At 49.6% G+C, this 22176-nt stretch overlaps 1 protein-coding gene across 5 annotated transcripts in view; it reads right to left on the bottom strand.

Moving 5' to 3' along the window:
• The window catches only part of PLPP4 (phospholipid phosphatase 4), a 116303-nt gene that overhangs the window by 69149 nt on the left and 24978 nt on the right, over positions 1 to 22176 (bottom strand). For 2 of the 5 annotated variants that reach the window (XM_032313731.1, XM_032313727.1), the window contains exon 2: positions 4289 to 4397. In XM_032313731.1, the coding sequence (XP_032169622.1) occupies positions 4289 to 4397 (109 nt within the window). Of the gene's footprint in view, positions 1 to 4288; positions 4398 to 19481; positions 19681 to 22176 lie in introns of those variants that run through there. The other 3 variants (XM_032313726.1, XM_032313730.1, XM_032313729.1) reach the window with 3 other exon arrangements.

The raw sequence follows: 22176 nt of genomic DNA, 5'->3' as shown, positions 1-22176 counted from the left end.
GCACCCAGCACCATGCTTGGCTCAGACAGGTGCTTTCTAACTGTCGGTCTAATTAAGTAATAATTAACTAACCTGAAGCTGCTTCTATCCCTGCCTTCCTCTGCCCCCTTTACACACAGATACACTAAACACACTCCTATTCACTGCGCCCACATGGCCCCTGCTCTCCCATGTCTGTGCCTTTACACACCAGCCCTTCTATGTGCAGTCCGCTACTCGCCACCTCTCCACATCCCCTGAGTCCTCACGGAGACATCACAGCTGAATGGGTCTGTGAGGATCTGCCCTCTGGCAGCTGGCATTCGGATCCAGGTCTAGTAACTGGTGGTTGTATAACCTTGGACAAGTTGCTAAATCTCACTGCAGTTTCATTTTCTCCATTGAAATTATGGGATTATAAAAGTGCTGACCTCAACAGATGGTGAGAAGATTATTTGAGATGCCACTGTAAAGTGTCAAGCACAATTCCTGTATTCAAGAGATGTTAGATGTTGTTATTACTGCCGTGACGATGATGATGATGGTGGTGATGATGGTGGTGGTGATGGTGGTGATGATGGTGGTGGTGATGATGGTGATGATGGGATGGTGGTGATGATGATGATGATGGGATGGTGGTGATGATGATGATGATGGTGGTGGTGATGGTGATGATGGTGATGATGGTGATGGTGATGATGGTGATGATGGTGATGATGATGGTGATGATGGTGGTGATGATGGTGATGATGGTGGTGATGATGGTGATGATGGTGGTGATGACGGGGTGATGGTGATGATGATGATGTTAATGGTGATCATAATGGTGGTGATGATGGGGTGATAGTGATGATGATGGTAATGATGGTGGTGATGGTGATGACAGTTAAGGATGAGGACATGGGTGATGGTGGTGGTGATGATGGTGATGATGGTGGTGATGATGGTGGTGATGACGGGGTGATGGTGATGATGATGATGTTGATGGTGATCATAATGGTGGTGATGATGGGGTGATAGTGATGATGATGGTAATGATGGCGGTGATGGTGATGACAGTTAAGGATGAGGACATGGGTGATGGTGGTGGTGAAGATGCTGATGATGGTGATGGTAGATGATGGTGATGATGATAATGATGATAGAGGTGATGGTGATGATGATGGTGATGATGATATGGGTAAGGGTGACGATGAGGCTCCCTATAAGTTTGACTGAGCCTCTAGCCCTTTCTAAATTCTGTTTTTCTTTAGTGCAATCTCCCCCAGGATACCCTCTAAGGATATCCCTAAAGAAACCCCCCATTCTGAGTTCTCATTTGACTTCCCATCACCTGAAGCTCCTATGGCTTTCCTAACCCACAGCAGGTTCCTGGAGTGTTCCCTGAATGTACAAAGACACAACTACTAAGACAGCAACAAAATGTATTCTAAAAAGCAAAATCCAGCACAAAGTCTCCCTACACCAAAAAGAAGATTTCCAAAGATGATATGATAAACCCCACACACTCAGGAAAGAACCATGACATCTTTTGAATAAGGAAGCAGCCTTCCATAAAGACAGCTAATGGTCTGTGAACACCCAGGAAATGCTAATTCAAGACTGAGTATATGTGAAAAGAAATCTCAGCCTGTCTCTCTGCTCACCAGGAACCCAGAGTCATCAAGAGAAACAAACTCTCAGAATCAAACAACCCAACTACATTCAGTTTCCAGGCTGACAGACATATTCATCTTCACTCAAAGTGCCAAAGACAGAACAAATGAAGGGACTTCTGGGTGATATGATCACCATTCACTCTGCTTAACTCAATCCCCTACCATTGTGATCTGAACAAGCAGCTCCTCTAAAATGCACACATGTACACACACACACACACACACACACACACACACACACACTCACACACCCCTCCAGAGGCCTAATTTCCCAATCAAAAGACATCTAGATAATTACGAGCTGTCTTCCAGTAACACTTTGGTTAAAAAGTTAAAAATGTTGCCTTTAAATTAAAACATTCCAACCAAAAGTAAAAGAGACCCCAGGACTTTTTTTATTATTAAGTAGCAAAACTTGAGCTTTCTAACGTAACCAACATAGTTATTAAAAAAATTACAAAAACATGTTTTATTACAGTCTTCCATAAATATCTGAAGGCTTTAAAGGATCAAAGCAAACAAATGATATTTTATATTAAACTTTTACTAAAATCCAGGAGGAAAAAAATCTAATGCGGTAACAAAGTATTTTTCCTCTTTGTGTTACGTGTATTATAAAAATATCTACTGCTTTCCTTGGGTATAATGGAATTGTACTAAATCTTGTGACCCAATGAATAAAATGCATCAACTACTATTAACAAAACGAAAGGTTGAACTTATCTCATTAGGGGACTTGAGGGTAGGAATCAGGATTTGAGGCTGAATACACTTCTATTCTCTGAGAATCACAGCACTGAATAACTCCTTTACTGCCTTGGGTCCTCCACTGCCAACATGCAAATGCGCCCCCTCCTACTTGTGTCTGCAGCCAGAATTTTTGTGGCATTGGTATCTAGACTTCAAAACAATCCATTGTTCATAAATCTAGGACACAGGCATAAATTTCTCACCATATCCCACATGAACACTCATCTCCAAATTGTGTTTTATAGCACATAAAATGTGAAACCTGGGAGGAATGTGGATAAGTGGGAAGTAGGATCTTCCCCCTTTCAAAACCATGGAGTAAACTAGTTAGACATATGCAAATTCCTCTATGTCTAGGATTTATAGGAGATTTGAGTTGGAGCAGAAATAGAAAAAGTCTAATTTTCATATTCAAGTGTTAGGTAAGGCCTAAACTCTTCAATTTCCCTGAAATTTACAAAAACCCAGCTTAGTTTCCAGTGGAAAAGCAATTATTAAAGAGTAATTAAAGGGCACCTGATGGCTCAGTGGGTTAAAGTCTCTGCCTTTGGCTCAGGTCATGATCTCAGGGTCCTGGGATCGAGCCCCGCATCGGGCTCTCTGCTCAGCAGGGAGCCTGCATCCCCCGCCGTCTCTCTCTGCCTGCCTCTCTGCCTACTTGTGATCTCTGTCAAATAAATAAATAAAATCTAAAAAAAAATTTTTTTAAATAAAAAAAATTTTTTAAAGAGTAATTAAAATACTACTTCAAAGCTGATGTGATGTTCTGGGCATTTCAGGATGTTTGCAGACACAAAGATCCTTCTAATCATCACTAATTAATAAGATTTCCTTACATAACATTGGAGGGATTTCTTTCAAAATGTCAAAAGATTCCTCGTGTGCCCTAAGAAATCTCTGGCCCCATCCCTTATGTTCCCAGAGGCACAAGGCACAATGGCTGGTCATTAGGGATAAACTTCAAGCCAGACGGCTGGCCACCCAAAAGTCACATTACTGTTCTGTAACAAAGAGGAGCTTAAATATTTCCTCTGCTACAGAAAGGCCTGATGGCAATTCCCCAGGAGGCAATCAGCATCCACAAGGAGTCCTGGACACTGGGCTCCTACCCTACAAGGCAGCCTCAGGGCTGAGACCGGGCTCAGAGGTGGCTGCTTGGATCTGAATCCTGGCTCTGGCACTCACTAGCTGTGTGGATCTGGGCACGTTCCCTCCTTTCTCTGGGACGCAATTCTGCACCTGCAAATGCGGACAAGACTAACCACTTTCTCACTGGAATGATGAGTGGGATTCAATGAGATAATCTTCTTTCTCAAGCTCTCAGCAAAGGGTCCAGCACATCGGAAATGAAATATAAAAGGCCTTGATTGCCATGGGGGGGTCAAGGTGAAGAGGTAAAAGTAAGGCCACTATATCCACCAGCTCTCTGGATGCTGGGCCATTTACTCTAGAGGCAGAAAGACACAAAACACTATCTTGGGACTGAGTCATACAAGGCAGTCTCATCTGTGGTTGCCTGTCCAGCTAGAACCAGAAGAGCCATTCACAGCACCCTCGATGGTGCCTGAGTCTGGTAAAATCGAGTTTTATCCTAGAAGATGATGGAGCAGCGAAATCGGTTTCTGGTCTGATTTTACTGTAAATACTTGGGAAACAACTCGGCCCAGCTCAGGTAAGTGGGTCCCTTCTCTTTCCAAAGTGGCAGGTCGATTACCAGTTCTCACATGACCAAGCAGCGTCCGTCATGATCTGGAACTGAGTTTCATGTGACGGGCTGCTCCCCTCCTCTTTCTTCTGGAAAGCTCACAGTCTTCAGCAGGGGACAGAAGAGCAAAAACGGAAACCCATCTGGTTCATACTTGGGAGACTGGTCAAATCAGCCATGAAATCACGGTACTTACAAACATGAGGCGGGTAGGTATGTTGTCAGACTGCACCAAAGGATTTTTGTAGAGCCAGATCTCTTCTGGCTGGATGACTCTCTGGAATGGGTCCAAAAACTCTGTGAAACTGAAACAAAACAAAGACAGATGCGTGAGGGCTTGAGTGCTCATCTGTCACCTGTAGTTCCCGAGAAGGCCACGGCCACAGGCCCTCGGTGGAGAATCCAACCTCTGGGGGAGGAGAAGGGAATAACAGGCTGCCCTGGGAGGGGAACATGGATGGAAAGAATTACTGAGACTCTGTAGAACCTTCTGTCAGCACCTGCCGCCAAAGCCCAATTCTGGGCACGAAAGAACAGCGGCAAAGCTGACAAACAAAGACCGTAGAAGTCCGGACTTCAAAGTGAACTAGGAGCCGAAGGGCAGAAAAGGGGTGGGGGGGTCTCAGAGTGGGGCAAGGCCAGGCCAGCAGCGCAGCTCTGGGAAGGAAATGTGCTCAACATGGAGCAAAGGTGATGGAGCGCCAGGAACCACGTTACGAACGAACCAAGGGTTCCTTCCCTCCCTTCCCCTGATGGTGCTGACACTTCTCCACCAGTAGGGGGCAGAGTGAGCAAGAAAAGCCTCCCAGAGAAGACTAGGTTGGGCAGGAGGAGCACAGAAAGGAAGGGAAGAAAAGAGACGAGACATGGGGAGGATTCTGGGGCTGCTGCCAAGAAACCAGACAGCATTATGCACCCACACCCTCCTCTCATGACCCTCCCAACCCCTCCCACACCCCAGGAGCCCACAACACCCAGGCGGAGGGAAAGCAAACACCACCAAGAGTAAAACGGGGCAGAAAGGGGGCCGGGGGGACAGAGCCCGCAGGGGTATGGTTTGCTGTGTCAGACTGACCCACCAGCCCAGTTCTCCGGCTGGCGAACTCAGTTCAGAATGGGGGTCCAACAGAGCCAGGCAGAGGCTGAATGTCTTTTCAGACCTAGTCTCAGAGGTCTGGTGTCATCTGGTGACGTGTGTCATGCGGTCAGCCCAGATTCAAGAGGGGAGTGGATGCCCCTTCTTGGCAGGGATATAGCAAGGTCCCACCAGAGAGAGGCTGCTTAAGATGACAGACTTGGGTTTAAAATAATGATATGCCAACCCCCAGCTGTCATCACTGCAATGGGCCCACGGCTCCCCTCTCAGAGGCCCCAGGACCTTGGTCTGCATGCCTTCCCCACGCAGCTGGCCAAGCACGGAGCACATCCCTCTTCACCCGGCTTGTCCCCCAGATGTTATTACCCTCTTGGCTATTTTTTAAAGCCTCATGCACCCAGCCTTTTGCACACTTCCACATCCCACCCCAAGGAGCTGCAGCCAGAACGCATCTATCAAGCAAATTATATCCTCTGGGAGCAGCAGAGCCAAGAAAGATAGATGTCCCTTCTCCAGCCACGCTCCAGCCACCAGTGTCTGCCTGCGAGAATCCAGACAGTGAGGCAGCTACGCAGAGGACTTGGGTCTCCGAAAGCAAATGAGGGCAGAGATGGGCCCGCGGTGAGATGGAAAGTTCTGGAGACGGTATAGGGTGGTGACCATGAAAGGACATCGCAGGCCTGGAAACCCCCTTCCACAAGCTCTCTGGAGGTGGTCTGGATGCCAGGAAACGGAAACCCAGCTTTCAAGGCACAAGTCTTGTACTTATGGAACAACCAGTCCTGGGAGGGGCCAGAGAGCTGGCAACTCCAGCCGGCTGCCCCGTGGTGCCAATGCCGCTGACCTGTGGTCAACCTGTGATTCACAAGGGGCCAGGGCATCCAACTCACAGGCAAGAAACTTATGAAAAATGCAGAATCTTGGGACTTAGCCCAGATCTACTGAATCAGAAACTTCATTTTTAATAAAAACCCCCAGGGGATGCACAGGAGCCCTAGAGTCAGACACACACAGCTCTCCAGCAGGAAATGGGGTACTTCCCAGATTTGGCCTTTTAAGAACCAAGTTAACCAATTTTGCCCTATCCCCCCTCCTTCCAGACCGTGACTTTCCGTGAGACTTTGTAAACTAAAAGCCTAGAAGAAACTTCATGTCAGGGCTTAATTATGAAATCAGCATTCCCTCCATAAAGAGCTGGTAAACGTCAAAATATATACAATGAAAACCAAATACTGCTATTAAATTCCACTTCGGCACTGCTGCCTGGGAGTCTCGCCTGCCCTGTCTCTGGAGGACCTCCAGAGCTTCCCCGCGAGGCAGCGAGGACGGAAGGACCGGGAAGGAAGACCAACGGCAGGTGCCCTCCCCATGAGTGCGGAAGTGGGGACACCCCATCTGTCCTCTGAAATCACTTCACGAAGCCCATAAAATTCTCTCCAGCACTGCTGTGGTCATGGAAGCAGGTCAAAACATTTTGATGGGAAAAGAAAGGAGTTACTACTAAAGGAAACATGACATTTTCTTTTGTGAAGATTCTAACTGCCCAAAGTCAGGTAACTTGCTGTTGGATGTGGATCCAAGTCATGCTTCTTTCATTTCTTGGTTGTTTGAATTTGACAATTATCTTAATCAAACTCCATATCAATTCTTGGCAAAGGAGAACCGTGTTTCTGTCTTCTCCCCAGCTTTCTGATAATGCGGTCGGAAGAACTTGGGAAACATACACTGTGAAGATTCAAAGATGTTATTCTAACTTTATGCTGGGCAATTCTCTCTTTAATTAATGTGTACGTCCTCCTTTGGCTGGGTTCCTATCTCCTCCCCGCGCCCCCCGTCTTTCTTTTTCTCTTAGTGGCCAGTCCTGTTTCCACAGCCCAACATGACTTCAAACAGCCTATGATATCTGCTTATATAGGAAGGAGTGCGGTAGGGGACAGACAGCAGACCATCAACTCTGCCTACTGTTTACTCGCTCAGCAAACCCTTACTGAGTGCCTGTGATATGCCTGGTATTGCTCTACGAACCCTGGTGAACAAAACATATGTGGTCCCCGCTCTTGCAAAGATTACAGTCAGGGGACCCTCAGTGCCAACTGATTGGGGAATGAGATGTTGAAGTCTTCAGTTACAGGTATCAGAGTGCTGCCTACACAGATCGCCAGCCCACCCTGCTCTGAGGAGATGCCAGGTTAGGAGCGTTCCAGTAGTTAGACCCAAGAGAGAGCCTCTAGGCTAGAGCCACTTATAAGAACCTTGACCCCTGGAAATGTTATAGGATGTGTATCTATCACTGTTCACATACTGAATGTGCCAACAGATTTAGCCCAGAGTTAGGAAACCAGAAGACTGGCTCATCTTGACATCATACTAGCAAGGATTTAGTGATGCCGCTGTCCCCCATGCCTCTTCTAACCCAAAGTCAAGTTCTCAAAGGCCCAGAATCTCCCCATTATCTTCTAAAAGACTCCACAGACTTGCCAATGATCTTAAAGTCATGGACCTTGATAACATACCCTTTTCAAGAAAAGGTTAACACTTCAGTCACATACTAGACACAGATTTCTACCTCCTTTACTCCCAACCGAAAACAACACACGATTATACTGAAACATGAACTTAACCAGACCCTTAAACTTGGTGTAAATCCCTGCTTTGGCATTTGCCCACTGGGTGGCTTGAGAAAAATCACTTAACCTCTCTGAGACTTCATACCCCCCCCCAACCCCTCCCAGGATGACCATACCTTCCAGGGCAGTAATAATATTGCTATCATTAGTGGTAAGAAAAGTTGGGGTCTGGGATGGTGTCTGGGTGCACTGGATGCCTCAGCCAAATTCTCTTCCTGCAACGTGGGCATGAACAGTGCTGAGGACACACTGTGGGTCTGAGAAGGATACCCCTTCCCATGATCCCCTCCCGGGGGGCATGAGGTTCCGTGCCCAGGGAAGAGATCAGACAGGATGTCAACAACTACCACTCACCACAGGGCCATTCTGTGAGCCAACAAGGACCTGGGCAGTCACTTCTGAACCTTGCAACATGCAGGAGGGAAAATCAAGACTCATGAGAGAGAAGTTTTCCAAGCAAGAACAAAGTAAAGCCCATTTCTTAATTGAACTCTCTAGTTCAATTTGTCCTCTCTAGCGGGCCTCTCTCGTGCAAGAGGGCAAACATGGACAAGTGGGCTTTGGATGTGGTCAGCAGACAGGCAGCTGCTACCGAGGGAGGAGGGGACTGGATTTACCATTAGTCCTGGGGCTGGGGTAAGATGAAGCTACAGAGAGAACATGCTGATAAATCATCTCTATGAGCCAGCAGGCCAGGGACGTGCCCCCGAACAGCCTTCTCCTGAGTCTGGTCACTGGCTGCCCCCAAAGGCATGAGTAACAATTTTTATAAAAATGGCTAGTTACCATGTTCGGAGCCATCTTGCACCATGCCCTTGACTGGATGCTTTCCAACATTACTCATTTACTCTCCGTAAGAGCCCAGTGAGACAGCAACTGCTGTTATCCCCATTTTAGAGTTGGGGGAACTGAGGCCACAAGGAGAAGGGTCTCTTGCCTAAGTCATCACAGCTCCACGTGCCATGGAATGTCCACTATCGCACGTCCTCCTGAGCACACTCTGGAACTTTAAGAAAGGAACATGCAGATACACCCACGCACACACACGCACACGCAGGCATTGCCCACCAGTGTAAAGACATCTGCAATTATTTTAGTGAGAGGTATCGTTTTCCACAATTAGAAATAGAGCCTTACTCTTGGGAAAGGCAACACGGGATCTCAGTTCTCAGTCGGGGGAAGACTGAGGTCAGCTGGATGTTTGTCGTGAAGGAGGGGAGGGAAGAAATCACGAGAGACGTGAAGCCCCCGAGAAGTTGCTTCCGCCAGCCCCTTCCTCCCGGCTCCTGGGACAAGCAGGTGCCCCTGCACCAGAGCTACCTGCCACTCACCTGCCCCTGGGAGAATGTCATCCAGGAGACCAGCCTGGCCAGATGAGGAACAGCTCTCTCTTCTCTGCAGCGAGCCTCACGAAGGACAGAAGGCAGGCTGAGCGAGGGCGACTGCTACCCGGGGCCGAGGCGCAGGCAGAGCCTGGCTCCAACGCTCATGCCCCTCCCCCTCCATGGGCACAGACTCCGGAGGGGCAGCCTGGGCTGGATTTCCACTCTCCCTTACTGGCTGCATGACCTTGGACAAGGCACCTCCCTTCCTGGCCTTGGTCTCTTCCTCTGCCAGGTAGTGCTGACAAGAACACCTATCTCAGGGGGCTTGGACAGATTCTAAACAGGGTGAAGATGTGAAGTGCTAGAAGGGCACGGGCATATGTTGTTGGCCTGCGGGGGAAAGCCTTACACTACAGCCCAGTATCACATCCTGCCCTGACAGCTGAAACCACAGGGACTTCAAACAGGCTGACCACAAGCTCCCCGCCCCCTCTGCTTCCTCAGGTAAGGTCCCCCCACCAAACAATCCTCCTTATCAAGAGACCACGTGCAATTTCTGCTTATCCTGGAGTGTTGGGTTTCCAGCCCTTCCCAGCCCAGGAATAGGCCAATCACATCCTCCTGCAGGAACCGGGGACACCCCACATTCTTGGTACTACAGAGCCCGCCTCCCACAGGCCCTGCTGGTTTGCTCTCCGGATCCTAGCCCTGCCCAGCCGGCAGCATCCTCCCCTCCTGCTGTGAGTATATGTGACCAGGAAACTCCGTCCATCTCTCTGTCCCATCTTCAGTGTCACGTACAGCCATCCCCAAACCCCAGGGTAGGAATCCCTCCTCGTCAATGGGGTAAAGACAGGGTATCAGAGCACATACCTCTGGCCAAGGCCCTCTTGAACATTATGGGATGAGACCATGGTGGAAATATGTGGGCCAAGCCTGGGAATGTCCTTGACCTACCCAGCTGCAGGAAGGGCGAGAAAGGACCCAGAGGAGGCAGCATGAATAAAACCAAGCCGCCGCCCCAAGACTCCCTGTTCATGCCAGCTCTTCTTCAGCTTTTAGGAACACAGCCCTATCCTGCCTCCCCTACCTGTGGTCGCCAGTACTGCGACCACAGACACCCGTGTGCCTCTGACACACGAAGTACACGGCACCTCAAGGAACATTCTTCCCAAATACGTATACTCTGACCCTAATCAAGTGTTTGGATCCCACTTCCAGAGTATAGGGGCAGGAGAACAAGTCAAATGCCCTCAAACAAATAATTAGACAAGTCCTGGAATAAAGCTAGAAGGAATGTTCCAGACTACAAGAATCTGCAGAGACAAAACAACCAAATGTAACATATATTTGACTGGATCTTGGGTCAAAAAAGTAAAAAAGCCATAAAAAGAAATTTAGAGGGTAACTAAGGTAATAACAAGGACTGGACCAAACCAGGTATCAGGTGCTCATCAGGGACTAGTACTAATTTCCTTCAGTGTCATAGCACTTGGATATGGCGAAGAATGCCTTGTTTTTAGGAGATGCATTTAGGGAGCTTAGGATAATGATCTGTCAGCAACTTCCTCTCAAATAGCTCAGAAAATTGTACATAAAACATATAACTACAGAATAAAGCAAATAGCGTAAAATGTTAATTGCCCCATCTAGGGGGAGTGGATGGAAGATCGTTCTACTGTTTCAACTTTTCTGTATACTGGAAATTGGTCAGGACGAGAGGCTGGTATAGAGGGGTCCAGGAGCAGGAACCCCCAAAGGGGGAAAGAGCACAGAGGCAATATAGCAATGGAAATACAGTGTTAGCAGAGTTGGGGAGTTGAATAGCTTCTGTTCTACCTTGGCCGCTTATGACCTGTGTGACCCTAGGCACAGAACACCTGCTCTCTGAGCCCTGGGTGCCTCTCTAGAAGTGCAGCTAACCATACCCCGCACACCACCCACCCCGACCCCGCCTTCAGGGCCACACTGAGGAAGGAACAGTGAGGTCGTGCACAAGGACCTCCACATAGAGCCCATTGTGCTGCGCTCAGCAGACACCCCCTACCCAAGAGTCATCTTCTGTCACAACAGCATTTTCAAACCACAGCATGGAAAAAGCAGGACACACCCAAACCCGCCTGCCACAGAGCAGGGGCGTACATGGAAGTCTATTTTGCAGAAGCACCATATTCAAAACTATTCACATCACTCCAGAACTCCAAACATTTAATCCACCAATTTCGGAACGTTTCCGCAGAGGGTGCCTCCCCTCTGGAAGTAAACAGAAGACGGAAAACATTTTAATTGTCTGAATTCGAACAGAAAATCCTGGTCTACACATACGCAGCCTGCAAAAGCCAATATATTGGGTCCAGCTGGGGCTTCATGACCTGGAGAAGTGGCTGAGGCCCCTCCCCATCTGTAAAATGAGCAGCACACTCACCTGAAATGTCGTGAGAATTGGGGTATCATAACTGGGGTCCATGTGAAGCAGTCAACGATTGGCATGAAGACTACTTATCACTGGAAAACTCCAGATTAAAAAAAAAAAATCCTAAAAAAATGCATACCACATAAGAATGTTTGGCCCTTATCTGGGTCCTGATTCAAAGAAATCTGGTGTTCTTTGGATCAGGGTTTACAAATGGTATGGTGTTCCTGGGGAGCTGGTTCAGTTTTGTTGTTGTTGTTGTTTTAAGTTCTCATTGGTTGAGGTTTTCGAAGCATTGACGTATGAAATGATGCCATGTCTGGGCTTTGCTTTAAAATACTCCACCAACAGTGTGGGAGGGGGAAACGGATGAAATCAAAGTGCTGGTAACTGGCGGAGGGTATTTGACAATTTCCACACCAAAAAAATTTTTCTAATGATTTTGCTCATTGGCCCAAAAGATACTTACAAAATTAAGTGTTTTATCAACAAAAGCAACTGATGCTCTTGGAAAGCATCATTTCAGGCAAGTCTGACAACACAAAGAATAATGAAAAAAACTCAGCAAGAAGAAAGGAGAGACAAGGGAAGAGGTCACATCCTTCACGAAAGGAGGTTCCTTCCAAAACCTGCATCCCTAGACCTCAGCTTGAGGGGCCCCAAGCTCAAGGGAATGAGGAGTCCTCTCCCTGGCCCAGATGCTGCCCACACTGGATGTCGGGAAGCAGACTCTTAAAAACTAGGGTGGTGAGAGGTCAGTGACAGGGAGCCGTGGGTGACAGGTGACTATGGGTAGAGCCAGGCCACCGAGCTTGGGACTCCAGGAAACCCATGGAATCTGCTTTCCACTGGCTGCATGCAGGGCTTCCTGGAGCTCAGAGTCCTCCCTCCCCCAGGAAAGCTCTCCCCTCTGCAACGAACATCCTCTGAGCCAGACACATCTCCAAGCAGAAAATGTTGCCCACACGGTGTCTGAGCCATAGGCAAACAAAAGCCGCTCCAAAAAAAAAAAAAAAAAAACAATCAAACAAACAACCTAGTAAAAGAAGCAGGAGGGAAGCATATATTTCTTTGCTAACAGACTTCGTCTCCAGTTAAGCTCTGACTCCAGAATGCCCAGTGAAGCATTCGCTCCTGGATTAAATAAGTCTTCAGGAATGGAGCCAGAGCATAAAGCACTCTGGAACATTCTCCCTACATTGCATGGACCAGGCCACACTGAGCAGAACACTGGGGCAGAACAGAATGCCACTCCACACTCAGGACAAAACGCAGTGAAGACAGAACTTAATTTGAAGGGGCTTCTGGGCTGGAATTTTCATTCAGACACACGAGCCAGGGGCCCTTGGAGTGTCTCTGAGCTGTTCCCTCCTTCCAGCCTCATAGGACTTCCTCCTGGTGTCAGTCGGCAGCCGGCAGGGAGGCAGCAGGCCTTTCTTACCCAGGTCCTTGGCAGACAGCAGCAGAGCCCTGACTTGAACGAAGCCCCTGACCATGTTCTCCATGACCTGCTTGTCCACGTTCTAGAATGATCTTCAGCTGGGCTGCTAGATGAGAGGAGGCACGTGCGTGACACAAAACAGCCACAGATTGGAAGGCTAAGGGCTGGGGGCAGCCACGATCTGAGGAAAGGCTGATGGCAGGGGCCAGGTCAGGGTGGAGAGCATGTGGGGAGCATATGAGACAAGACACTGGGGTACACCTGCCCTTAGCATGACGACCTGCTCGGCAGCTGAGGTCTGGGGAAGGCAGACGTTTCCCCTCTACCCTGAGGCATGGCCAAGCCTGTGGTTTTTAAGCAGATAAAGGATGTTCACGTTGGTCCCCAAAGCCTTTGGTTGTCTGTAGGCATCATTAAGTGTTTTCCTGACCACTTGCACACAAACCCTCAAATCCTTAATGCAGAGTCAAATTGGCCTGTGGACTTGGGCTTGACCTTGCACAGTCGCAGACACCCCCGTGCTGGTTTCTGTGGCCCCAAAGACGGCCAGCTAGAATCAAGGACCTAGCAATCACTGCCTGTTAGTATGACTCGGCTCTACGGCCAGGATCCATCTGCTCGCTTGAAACCATCCTAAAAGAAGGATTGAGAACAGCTGGGTCATCACCGCTGCTGCAAAGATACAGCGGCTTCGGGCTGAGCGGAAGGGCCACAGCACAACACCAGCTCCAAGAGGGCACCAGGGATTCTTGTCCGCTTCTGATCAGAGCTGTAGCCCCAGGGCTTAGGGCAGTGCCTGGCATGCAGTAAGTGCTCAATAAACACATGTTGCATCAGGACTAAACAAACCCATGGCAGCTGTTTCTATAAAGACCCAATCTTCTGCCACACGGAATCCTCAGCCAGAGGCTGGCACCTGGCTGCCCTTGGACTGAAAGCAACTTATGGCTACATTTGGTCTGGGCAGCTCAGAGATTTTTTTCTTTTTTTTTTTTTTTTTTAATGTATAATTCATGGCCGATATTTAAAAACCAGGAGTTCTTACAGCAAAATCTGAATCTCTGGCTTCCAGTGAAGAATTTGATCTGGCAACATCAGGCCCACATCCCTCCAGAGCAACCCGCTGATGACGGAGTTAAGAAGAAGCTGCCCACTTGGGTGGGCAAAGCCTGCCCGGGGTCCAGCACCCACAGCTGCCCCCACTCATGCTGTGGCTGTGAATCCCCCAGCTAGACTCCGCAATGTGACATCTGGGCTCATCTCTGTGGCTGCTGTAGGCTGACTGCTGGCTGGGCCCCGAGTGGGGGTCACTTCACAGTCTCCAGGAGCCCCCACTTTATGAGGCCAGAGCCCCCAGTGGACAAGTGTGTCCCTCTCTTCTCGGGGAGCCTGGATTTGTGGGGCGCTCATCTGTTGACTGGCTTGTTAGGATGAACAGGGTCACAGCACTTGTGTATTTAGCCGTGTCTATACCCCCACCAGCACCATCAGCAACCGCTCCCCCTCCCTGCCGAAACACCAATTTGCCTCGCTTTCTCCTCTGTCCCAAGTGACATCATGGCCCCAGCCGCTGGCACTGCTGAGAACTGGGTTTGATCCCACACAGGCTGTCTGAATGGTTCCTAGTAACACAGTCAATGAGATGCTGTCTTCAGAGGCATCCAGACAGAAAGGAGGGGAGGGCGCAAGCCGAGCGAGGGAGGGTGGGTCAGCTGATCGCTGTCTGAGTAGTTCCTACCTGCCGGGAGCCTGCTGCGCATGCGTTACACCTCCCCTCCATCACTCCTCACAATGAAAAAGTAGGCACTGCCGTCCGCATTGTCCAGAGAGGGAAACTGAGGCCCAGAGAGCCTCCTTGGGTATTCAGCAGGACAAGCAACAAGACTGAAGCTCAAACCCAGGCATTCTAAGCATGATCCTGGGCTATTTCCAAGGTCCCTGTTTCTGGAAGTATGGGCGAGAGGACATTGCTGTGCACACCAACCACGGGAGGCTACAGACAGCAGCACTGAGTGCCGGGAGCAGCAGACAGACCCAGAGTCTGCCAGCAGAACACGGGAATCAGCCTGGCTTTAGGTAGCAGCACACTGGACCAAGAATCAAAAGAGCTGATTAGCTTGTAACTGTAGGAAGATCTCTCTTACAGTGGCATTGCTTCTTTATCAATAAAGTGGAAATCTGTTCACTTACTCATCCATTCGTTTGCAGTACAGCAGGGTAGTTAAATGAGAAGCACAGATTCTGAAATACATATCCTTTGGTTTGACCTTGGCCAAATCACTCTATTTCTGTGTGCCTCAGTTTCTCATCTGGAAAAGAATTATTATCAATGAGATGACTGGCATAGAGGAAGCAGGCCCAATAAATGCTAGTTTCTACTCCCCCTTCATTCACTCGTGCATTCAACAAGCCTCACCATCTTGCCTAAGGAGAAGGTTCTGTGACTCTACTCAAAGGGGCTAGTGTTGACCCTGGGCTCCTGGGCCACCATCCTCCTATGCTCTGATCCATCTCCCTGCCCACTTTCTCCTTCCCAAGTTTCTCTCCCTCCAGGCCCTCCCTGAATAATGTTGGCCCCAGGAGGGCATCCCAGGACTTGGGCTCTTCTGTAGTGGGGACAACATGTATACCCAGGACCATGCCAGCCCAACTTGGTCTTTCCAAATTGACATCTTCATCCCTAACATCTGCACGCCTATGTTCACCACAGCATTATTCACAATAGCCAAGATATGGGAAGAACACTATGTGTCCAATGATGGATGAATGGATAGAAGATGTGGTATAGATATATATATATATAGATATAGATATATATAGATACACACACACACACACACACACACACACACACACACAATGGAATACCACTCAGCCATAAGAGTGAGGACATCTGCCATTCGTGACAACATGGATGGACCTTGAGAGCATTATGCTAAGAGAAACAGGTCAGACAGAGAAAGACAAATACTGTATAATCTCATATGTGGCATCTAACAAGCCATGCTCACAGAAACAGAGACCAGAATGATGGTTAACAAGGGCTGGAGGTGGGGGGTGGAAGAAATGGGGAGACAGTGCTCAAGGGGTAGCAACGTCCAGCTATTAGATGAATAAGTTCTAGAGATCTAGTGTATAGCATGGTGATTGTAGTTAATACTACTATATTATATACTTGAAATGTACTAAGATAGATCTTAAATGTTCTTACCACAAAAAAGATAACACTAATTATGTGACACAGTGCAGGTGCTAGCTAATACTACAGTGAAAATCATTTCTCAATATACAAATGTACCAGAGCAACATATTATACACCTTAAATTTATGCACTGTTGTCAATTATCGCTCAGTAAAGCTAGGAAAACACTGAGCATAAAGACCAAGGAATACTGGAAAAGGAGGTTAGCAGTATACTGCTAAAGAAGGCAACTGTTGCTTCTCTGCCTTAAATGATTTCCAAGTCTTTGAGCTGGCTATTTTATGAGTGTTATCATGCGTCTTCACATGAATCAGTACCCACTGCAGCGGGGCAATACTGCCAGTCAGACTGAGGGTTGCCGGAGCGGGGGATGGGTGGCTGGGGGATGGGCATGAAGGAGGCACGTGATGGAATGAGCGCTGGCTGTTTTATGCAACGGGTGAATCCCTCAAATCTACCTCTGAAACTAATAATTCCCTGTATGTTAAGTAAATTGGATTTAAAATTTAAAAAAGAGATGCGGCACACAGAAAAAGAAAAAGAAGAATGACTGCCTTGTAGAATTCCGCAGGTGCTTCTAAACCGCTCTACACACTCTCGGCAGAAGAGACAGGACCTTCTCACCAGCGCATGCAATCGCTTTGTTCAAAAACATAACAATAAAACTTCCAGGCTGTTTCCAAAATATAACCAAGCAGAAACAGAAGGGGGATTCTCGCCATTCTCAACCTGTTGGGCAGCCAGCTGGCCTTATCGGAGAGGCGTCCCCAGATTCCACGGTCCTCACTGGAAGGTCTTAATTGGCTTTCGAGATTTTGCACAGCGCTGCAAATTTGGGTAATCGAGTTTGGGGAAAAGTGTAATCAAGCTGATTTATTCACAATTATCTCCCCCTATTATCCTCCTTGTTACCCCATTCTGCAATTACTTGCCTGGAAAATTTTTATGTAATAGAGACATGCAGAGGAAGGCAGCCGATCCCCTGAATCCTACAGCAAGGGGGCTCGGCTCTTCCCGGGGAGCCTGGGCTCCTACAGGAGATGGACCTCAGCACAGGTGGTGTAAATGAGGCGCAAATGCCCAAGGAGCCTCTGCTCCAAAGCCAGAGGTCCTCGAACCGTACATGCACTTGGAAACTCACAATCATTCCCTCTGGGACAGGACTCACTCCCCGTCAGGTCAATGTGCGTACACTGCCCGACCACCACCAAGTGCATTCCAAAGTAAGGGGCGCCTGGTTGCTCAGTCATTAAGCATCTGATTTTGGCTCAGGTCATGTTGCTGGGATCATGTTCATGTTCAGGTCAGGTCCTGGGATCGAGTCCCGTGTCGGGCTCCCTGCTCAGCAGGAAGCCTGCTTCTCCCTGTCCCGTTGCTCCCCCTGCTTGTGTTCTCTCGCTCTCGTTCAAGGTCTCCCTGTCAATTAAATAAATAAAATCTTAAAGAAAAAAAAAACACAAACCCTCTGGAGTATGACTGACATTCCCTCCATTCTACGGAGGGTCAAACTGAGGCTCTCAGAGGCCATGCAGCATCCGCGCCGCCAGATCTCTGAGCCACCTCTGTGTGGCTTCAGAATCCGTGCTCATGCTCACCAGATGCTCCTGCCTCATCAAGGGAAAGGTTGGGACAGAGGGGTCTACTCTCATCCAAGGGTCAGCTGCTCTTTTAAAGGAGGATTTGGGAAGAAGTGAGAAAACCTTAAAGAATCGGAAAGAAAGCCACTCACCGAGGGAAGCTGGTGACACATCATGGTCGGAGGTATTTGGCAACGCCGATCAGGAAGTCTACAGATGGAGGCCCTGCTCTCCATGAGGCCACCAGCATGCCTCCTAACCTTCCAGAGGGCACGTGTTTCTCTAAACCTCCATCCCTCCATGTGTAAAGTCCTTGGGTGGCCTCTAAGCAATACCACGGAACGACTTCTAGGGTTTGAAGAGCTTCTGATGTGAGACCAGAACAGAGCAAGAAGGTCCTGGGGACGCTTCTCGACCCCAAGCTGCACATCACACTCACTCGAGAAACTTGTAAGAATACCCCTGGCCTGGCCCTGTCCCAGACCAACCCAAACTGAATCTCTGGGGAACCATGGTGTGTCCCTGCTCTGGAGCCGCTCTGCAGGGAAGAGACAGGCAGGAGGCTATGAGGGGCCCACGGGACACGTCTCCTTTAACTTCTGCTCCTTTCTCTTTTCTGTGTTTTTTCTCTTTGATGTTGTCTTTACCTCTCAATCCGTAATAGTCCTTCTGAAAATGTGACAAAGAATCCAGCTTCCGGCACCAAAACACATGTGTGCTTGTGTTGCGTTCCACCCGTGAGCCCTTCTGTTTTGCAGGGAGTCCCCTCCGAAGACCTCAATAGCTATGAGCTAAGCCAGCACCGCGTCCCCAGGGTCTGCGCTGCCCCGTCCTGGGCTGAGATTGGCCTGGGCCAGCAGCAGGTCCCTAAGCTCTGGCTGCCATTCCCAGTGGGCAGCATCAAGAAGGGTTTGGATTTGGAGACAGAGATGAAGGGACACACCCCAGCCCTGACCTCGGAGGCACAACCCGGAGCACGTGCGAAGAGTTTAATAAATGTCTGCGGAGCCCAAAGCAGCCCCGGGCATGGGAATTCGGAGTGAACGAGGCACAGTGCACATCCCCAGGGAGCCAGGGAGCGGGCGGGAGGGGCTGAAACCCAACCGTTTTAGTTTCCTTTTATTGTAACAAACGGTCACAAACTTAGTGGCTTTAACAACCCCAGTTCTAGAGGTCAAAAGTGGGATGCGGGGGTGCCTGGGAGGCTCAGTTGGTTCAGCCTCCCGACTCTTGGTTTCAGCTCAGGTCATGAGCTCAACCCAGGTCCAGCTCTGGGCTCCGTGTGGAATATCTTCAGAGTCTTTCTGCCTCACCCTCCATCCGTGACCCACCCCCCAACTTGTGAGTGTTCTCTCTCCGTTATTAATAATAAATAAATAAAATCGCAAAAAAAAAAAAAAAAGTCTGTTGCATATCTCGCCGCTGGGCTTAGATGGACATGTTAGCAGGGCTGCATTCCCTTCTGGAAGCTCAGAGGACAATCACTTCCTTGCCTTTCCCAGCTTCTAGAGGTCTTCCTCATTCTTTAACTCATGACCCCCTTCAACGTCACGGCCAGCAAGAGTAGGTCTGGATCTGTGCGCCCCGCACCTCTCTGGCCCCCTCTTCTGCCTCCTCTTCCTTCGGCTTCAAAGACCCACATGATTAGACGGATCCCACCTGCTAACACTCCCCAACACCCAGTGACCTGATGAGTAGCCTTACCCACCTGTGGGACCTGAAATCCCTTTGCCACGTAGGGTAACACGTCCACAGTTTCCAGGGATTATGCTGTGGATGTCCCTGCAGGACATGACTCTGCCACATGCTGGCCATTTACGGTGACCAACTGTGACGACGCACTGCGAGGTGAAGGGAAGATTCCGGGCGCCCCTATTTTGTCATTGCTGTTGACATGACATGCAAACATGAACAGGAAAAGAAGAGAGATGCAAAGAAAGTCCCCAAAATGATAACACAGGTGACCTCTGCCCAGTCACTGTGACATCACACTTGTCCACTTTCCTGTGTGACACTTACTACCACACCGATATCCGGGGACCGCTGGCGTCTCACCAGGCTGGAAGCTGCGTGAGCACAGCGCCCGTGTCTATGTCCCTCCACCCCAGGCCCCCATGGTGACCACGGCAGACACTGGACAGGACTCACGCTGCCCCTGCACCTCCTGAGTGCGTCACACACGCCACGGCACTCAGTCTTCACAATCCCCACAGAGTTCGGCATTATTTTAAGCTCTGCTGTTTGCACCTGAGCAAAACTACTCCAGCCCACCTCGCTCAAAACGACCGTGGGGCCTGGGAAAGGTCGCTGGCACTGTCGCCCCCCCTCTGCTGATGGAAGACAGCACCTACTCCCTGTCCTGAACTCGAACAATATGTCTAATTTATCCCAACTCTCACCTGGATGAAGATGACGTGGAGCCCTAGCAGGGAGCGCTCCTCAGGGAAGGGGGGACACCCCTCTGCAGGCCAGGAGTCCGCCAAACTGGGGGCAGGGGCACAGGGAACCAGGACAGTGAGGATGTGGTCAGGGACGGCGATGGGGAAGACGTGCTCCAGCCCCGTCAGCGGGAATGGCAAGGACTTGGGAGCCATGTGCGTCCACACTAGACCCTGAACTGTTAACTTGAAGCTGTGATCCTGGGGCTGTCACTGGCCCAGCAGTGAGGACTAGCAGAGGTAAGGATGGCATCTGGCCCTCCCCACAGGGTCTGGAATCCACAGGCTGGCCAATCCACATCCCTCCGGGACTTGTGCTTCTCTAGCTTGATTCCGGCCACGTGGCTTCCCCCGGGGCCCCTGAACTTGCCGAGAGTGCCCCCACACGGGGATTTTGTCCTTGCCATTTCCTCTAGCTGGAACATACCCCCCAGACACCTGCAAGGCTCGCCCTTCACTTGCTTCACTGGGACGCTGGTGCTCAAATAGCATCCTGTCAGCCCGGTGTTCTCGAACACTTCGGCATGAAACAGCAGCACCCGCTGCGAACCAGTCCTCCCTCTCCTCCTCGGCTGCCTTTTCATCAACCGTTCGTCACCATCCAACAGACTATATTTTTATTTCTGTGCTTATTTTAGTCTTTCTCATTGGACTGGCATACAAGCTCGACGGGGGCAAAGACTTTCTCCGTCTGGTTGCTGCTATGTCTCCAGGACCCAGAGTTCTCACCTGGCGTCTAACAGAGGAAAGAATCTGTCGGGGAACGGATGTTCTCTGTCCACGAGTTCAGAATAAAAACAAAAACAAAAACAACAAAGAAAACACTCATACATTTGCTGATATCCCCTCCCACAAATGGTCTGTAATCATAGTTCTGGCTATGAGAGAGAGTTGTGGAAAATGAGGTAGGTGTCCTACACGCACACGCACACGCACACGCACATGTACGCGACAACTGGGAAGGCCAAGCATGGCCAGGCCAGGATGACAAGGGCAGAGAGGCCTGGACACAGACCTGACCTGGGCTGCCTGAGGTCAGGAGAGTTTGAGGATTTGATCCCGTCCTTCCCTCCACCCCCTCCAACCCTACAAGGCAGAAAAGCCCCTCAAGCCCCACACAGGTGGAAATCCGGAGTCAGCGGTTTTCATGGAAAGGCTCAGCTCATCTAGACAACAGCTTTCTAACAACCTCGCCCATGGGCCACACAGCTGAGAACCTGGAAGCAGACGGGAACGTGAACCATCTTTTGTCAAGTGGGCCCCGGGGTCAAGTGCTCTACAGAACAGGAGACTAATTCCACATTTCATAGCTGAGGTTCGGAGAGTTTACGTGATCGGATGCCAATTCTGCGGCTAGTTAAGCGGCAGCGGGGACGCAAACCCAGGGCTGTCTGGCTTCGGGCCTGGGAGCTCTACCCATCACCCCACACCACCTCAAGGCCTGCAGAGGACAAGTGTCTTGTGTTAATGCAGACGAGCTGGGTCACTTGCCATCCTGGGAGAAGAGTGGAATCCAGCACCAGCCTCCCAGGATCATATACTGAGGCACCAGAGGGTCAGCTCCCCACCTAAAAACAGACAAAGAAGGCAGAAGGGGCCTCTACAAGGCAGGCACAAATTCCCAGCCACTGAAGTTCTGTAATTAAAGACATTGGAGGGGCTGTTACTAAACCCCAAGGCCGCAGAATCATAGCATCAGTGTCCCTTGGAGTAGGAGCAGATTTCAGTTATCAGGGGCTTACTAGCTGGCTTGGAAGAAGGTCTTCATCTGTCCCACACAGACAGCAGGAGCACAAAACCTCACCCAGAGGCCGGGGGCACTGTGACACAAAGTGTTTGGCAGCCAGGGAGAGCCCAGGCAGGAATGATGGGTCTGAAACAGGGTGTGCTGTTGATGTGGTGGCTGTTACAATCACTGGGTTTCAACTCCCCCTCCAGCACTCCACTTGCACAGTTAATCGGTGA

This window comes from Mustela erminea, chromosome 14, assembly GCF_009829155.1.
Source record: "Mustela erminea isolate mMusErm1 chromosome 14, mMusErm1.Pri, whole genome shotgun sequence".
NCBI classification, from domain to species: domain Eukaryota; kingdom Metazoa; phylum Chordata; class Mammalia; order Carnivora; family Mustelidae; genus Mustela; species Mustela erminea.
Note: the sequence above shows the minus strand (reverse complement) of the source record. Positions and strands in the feature narration are given on the sequence as shown.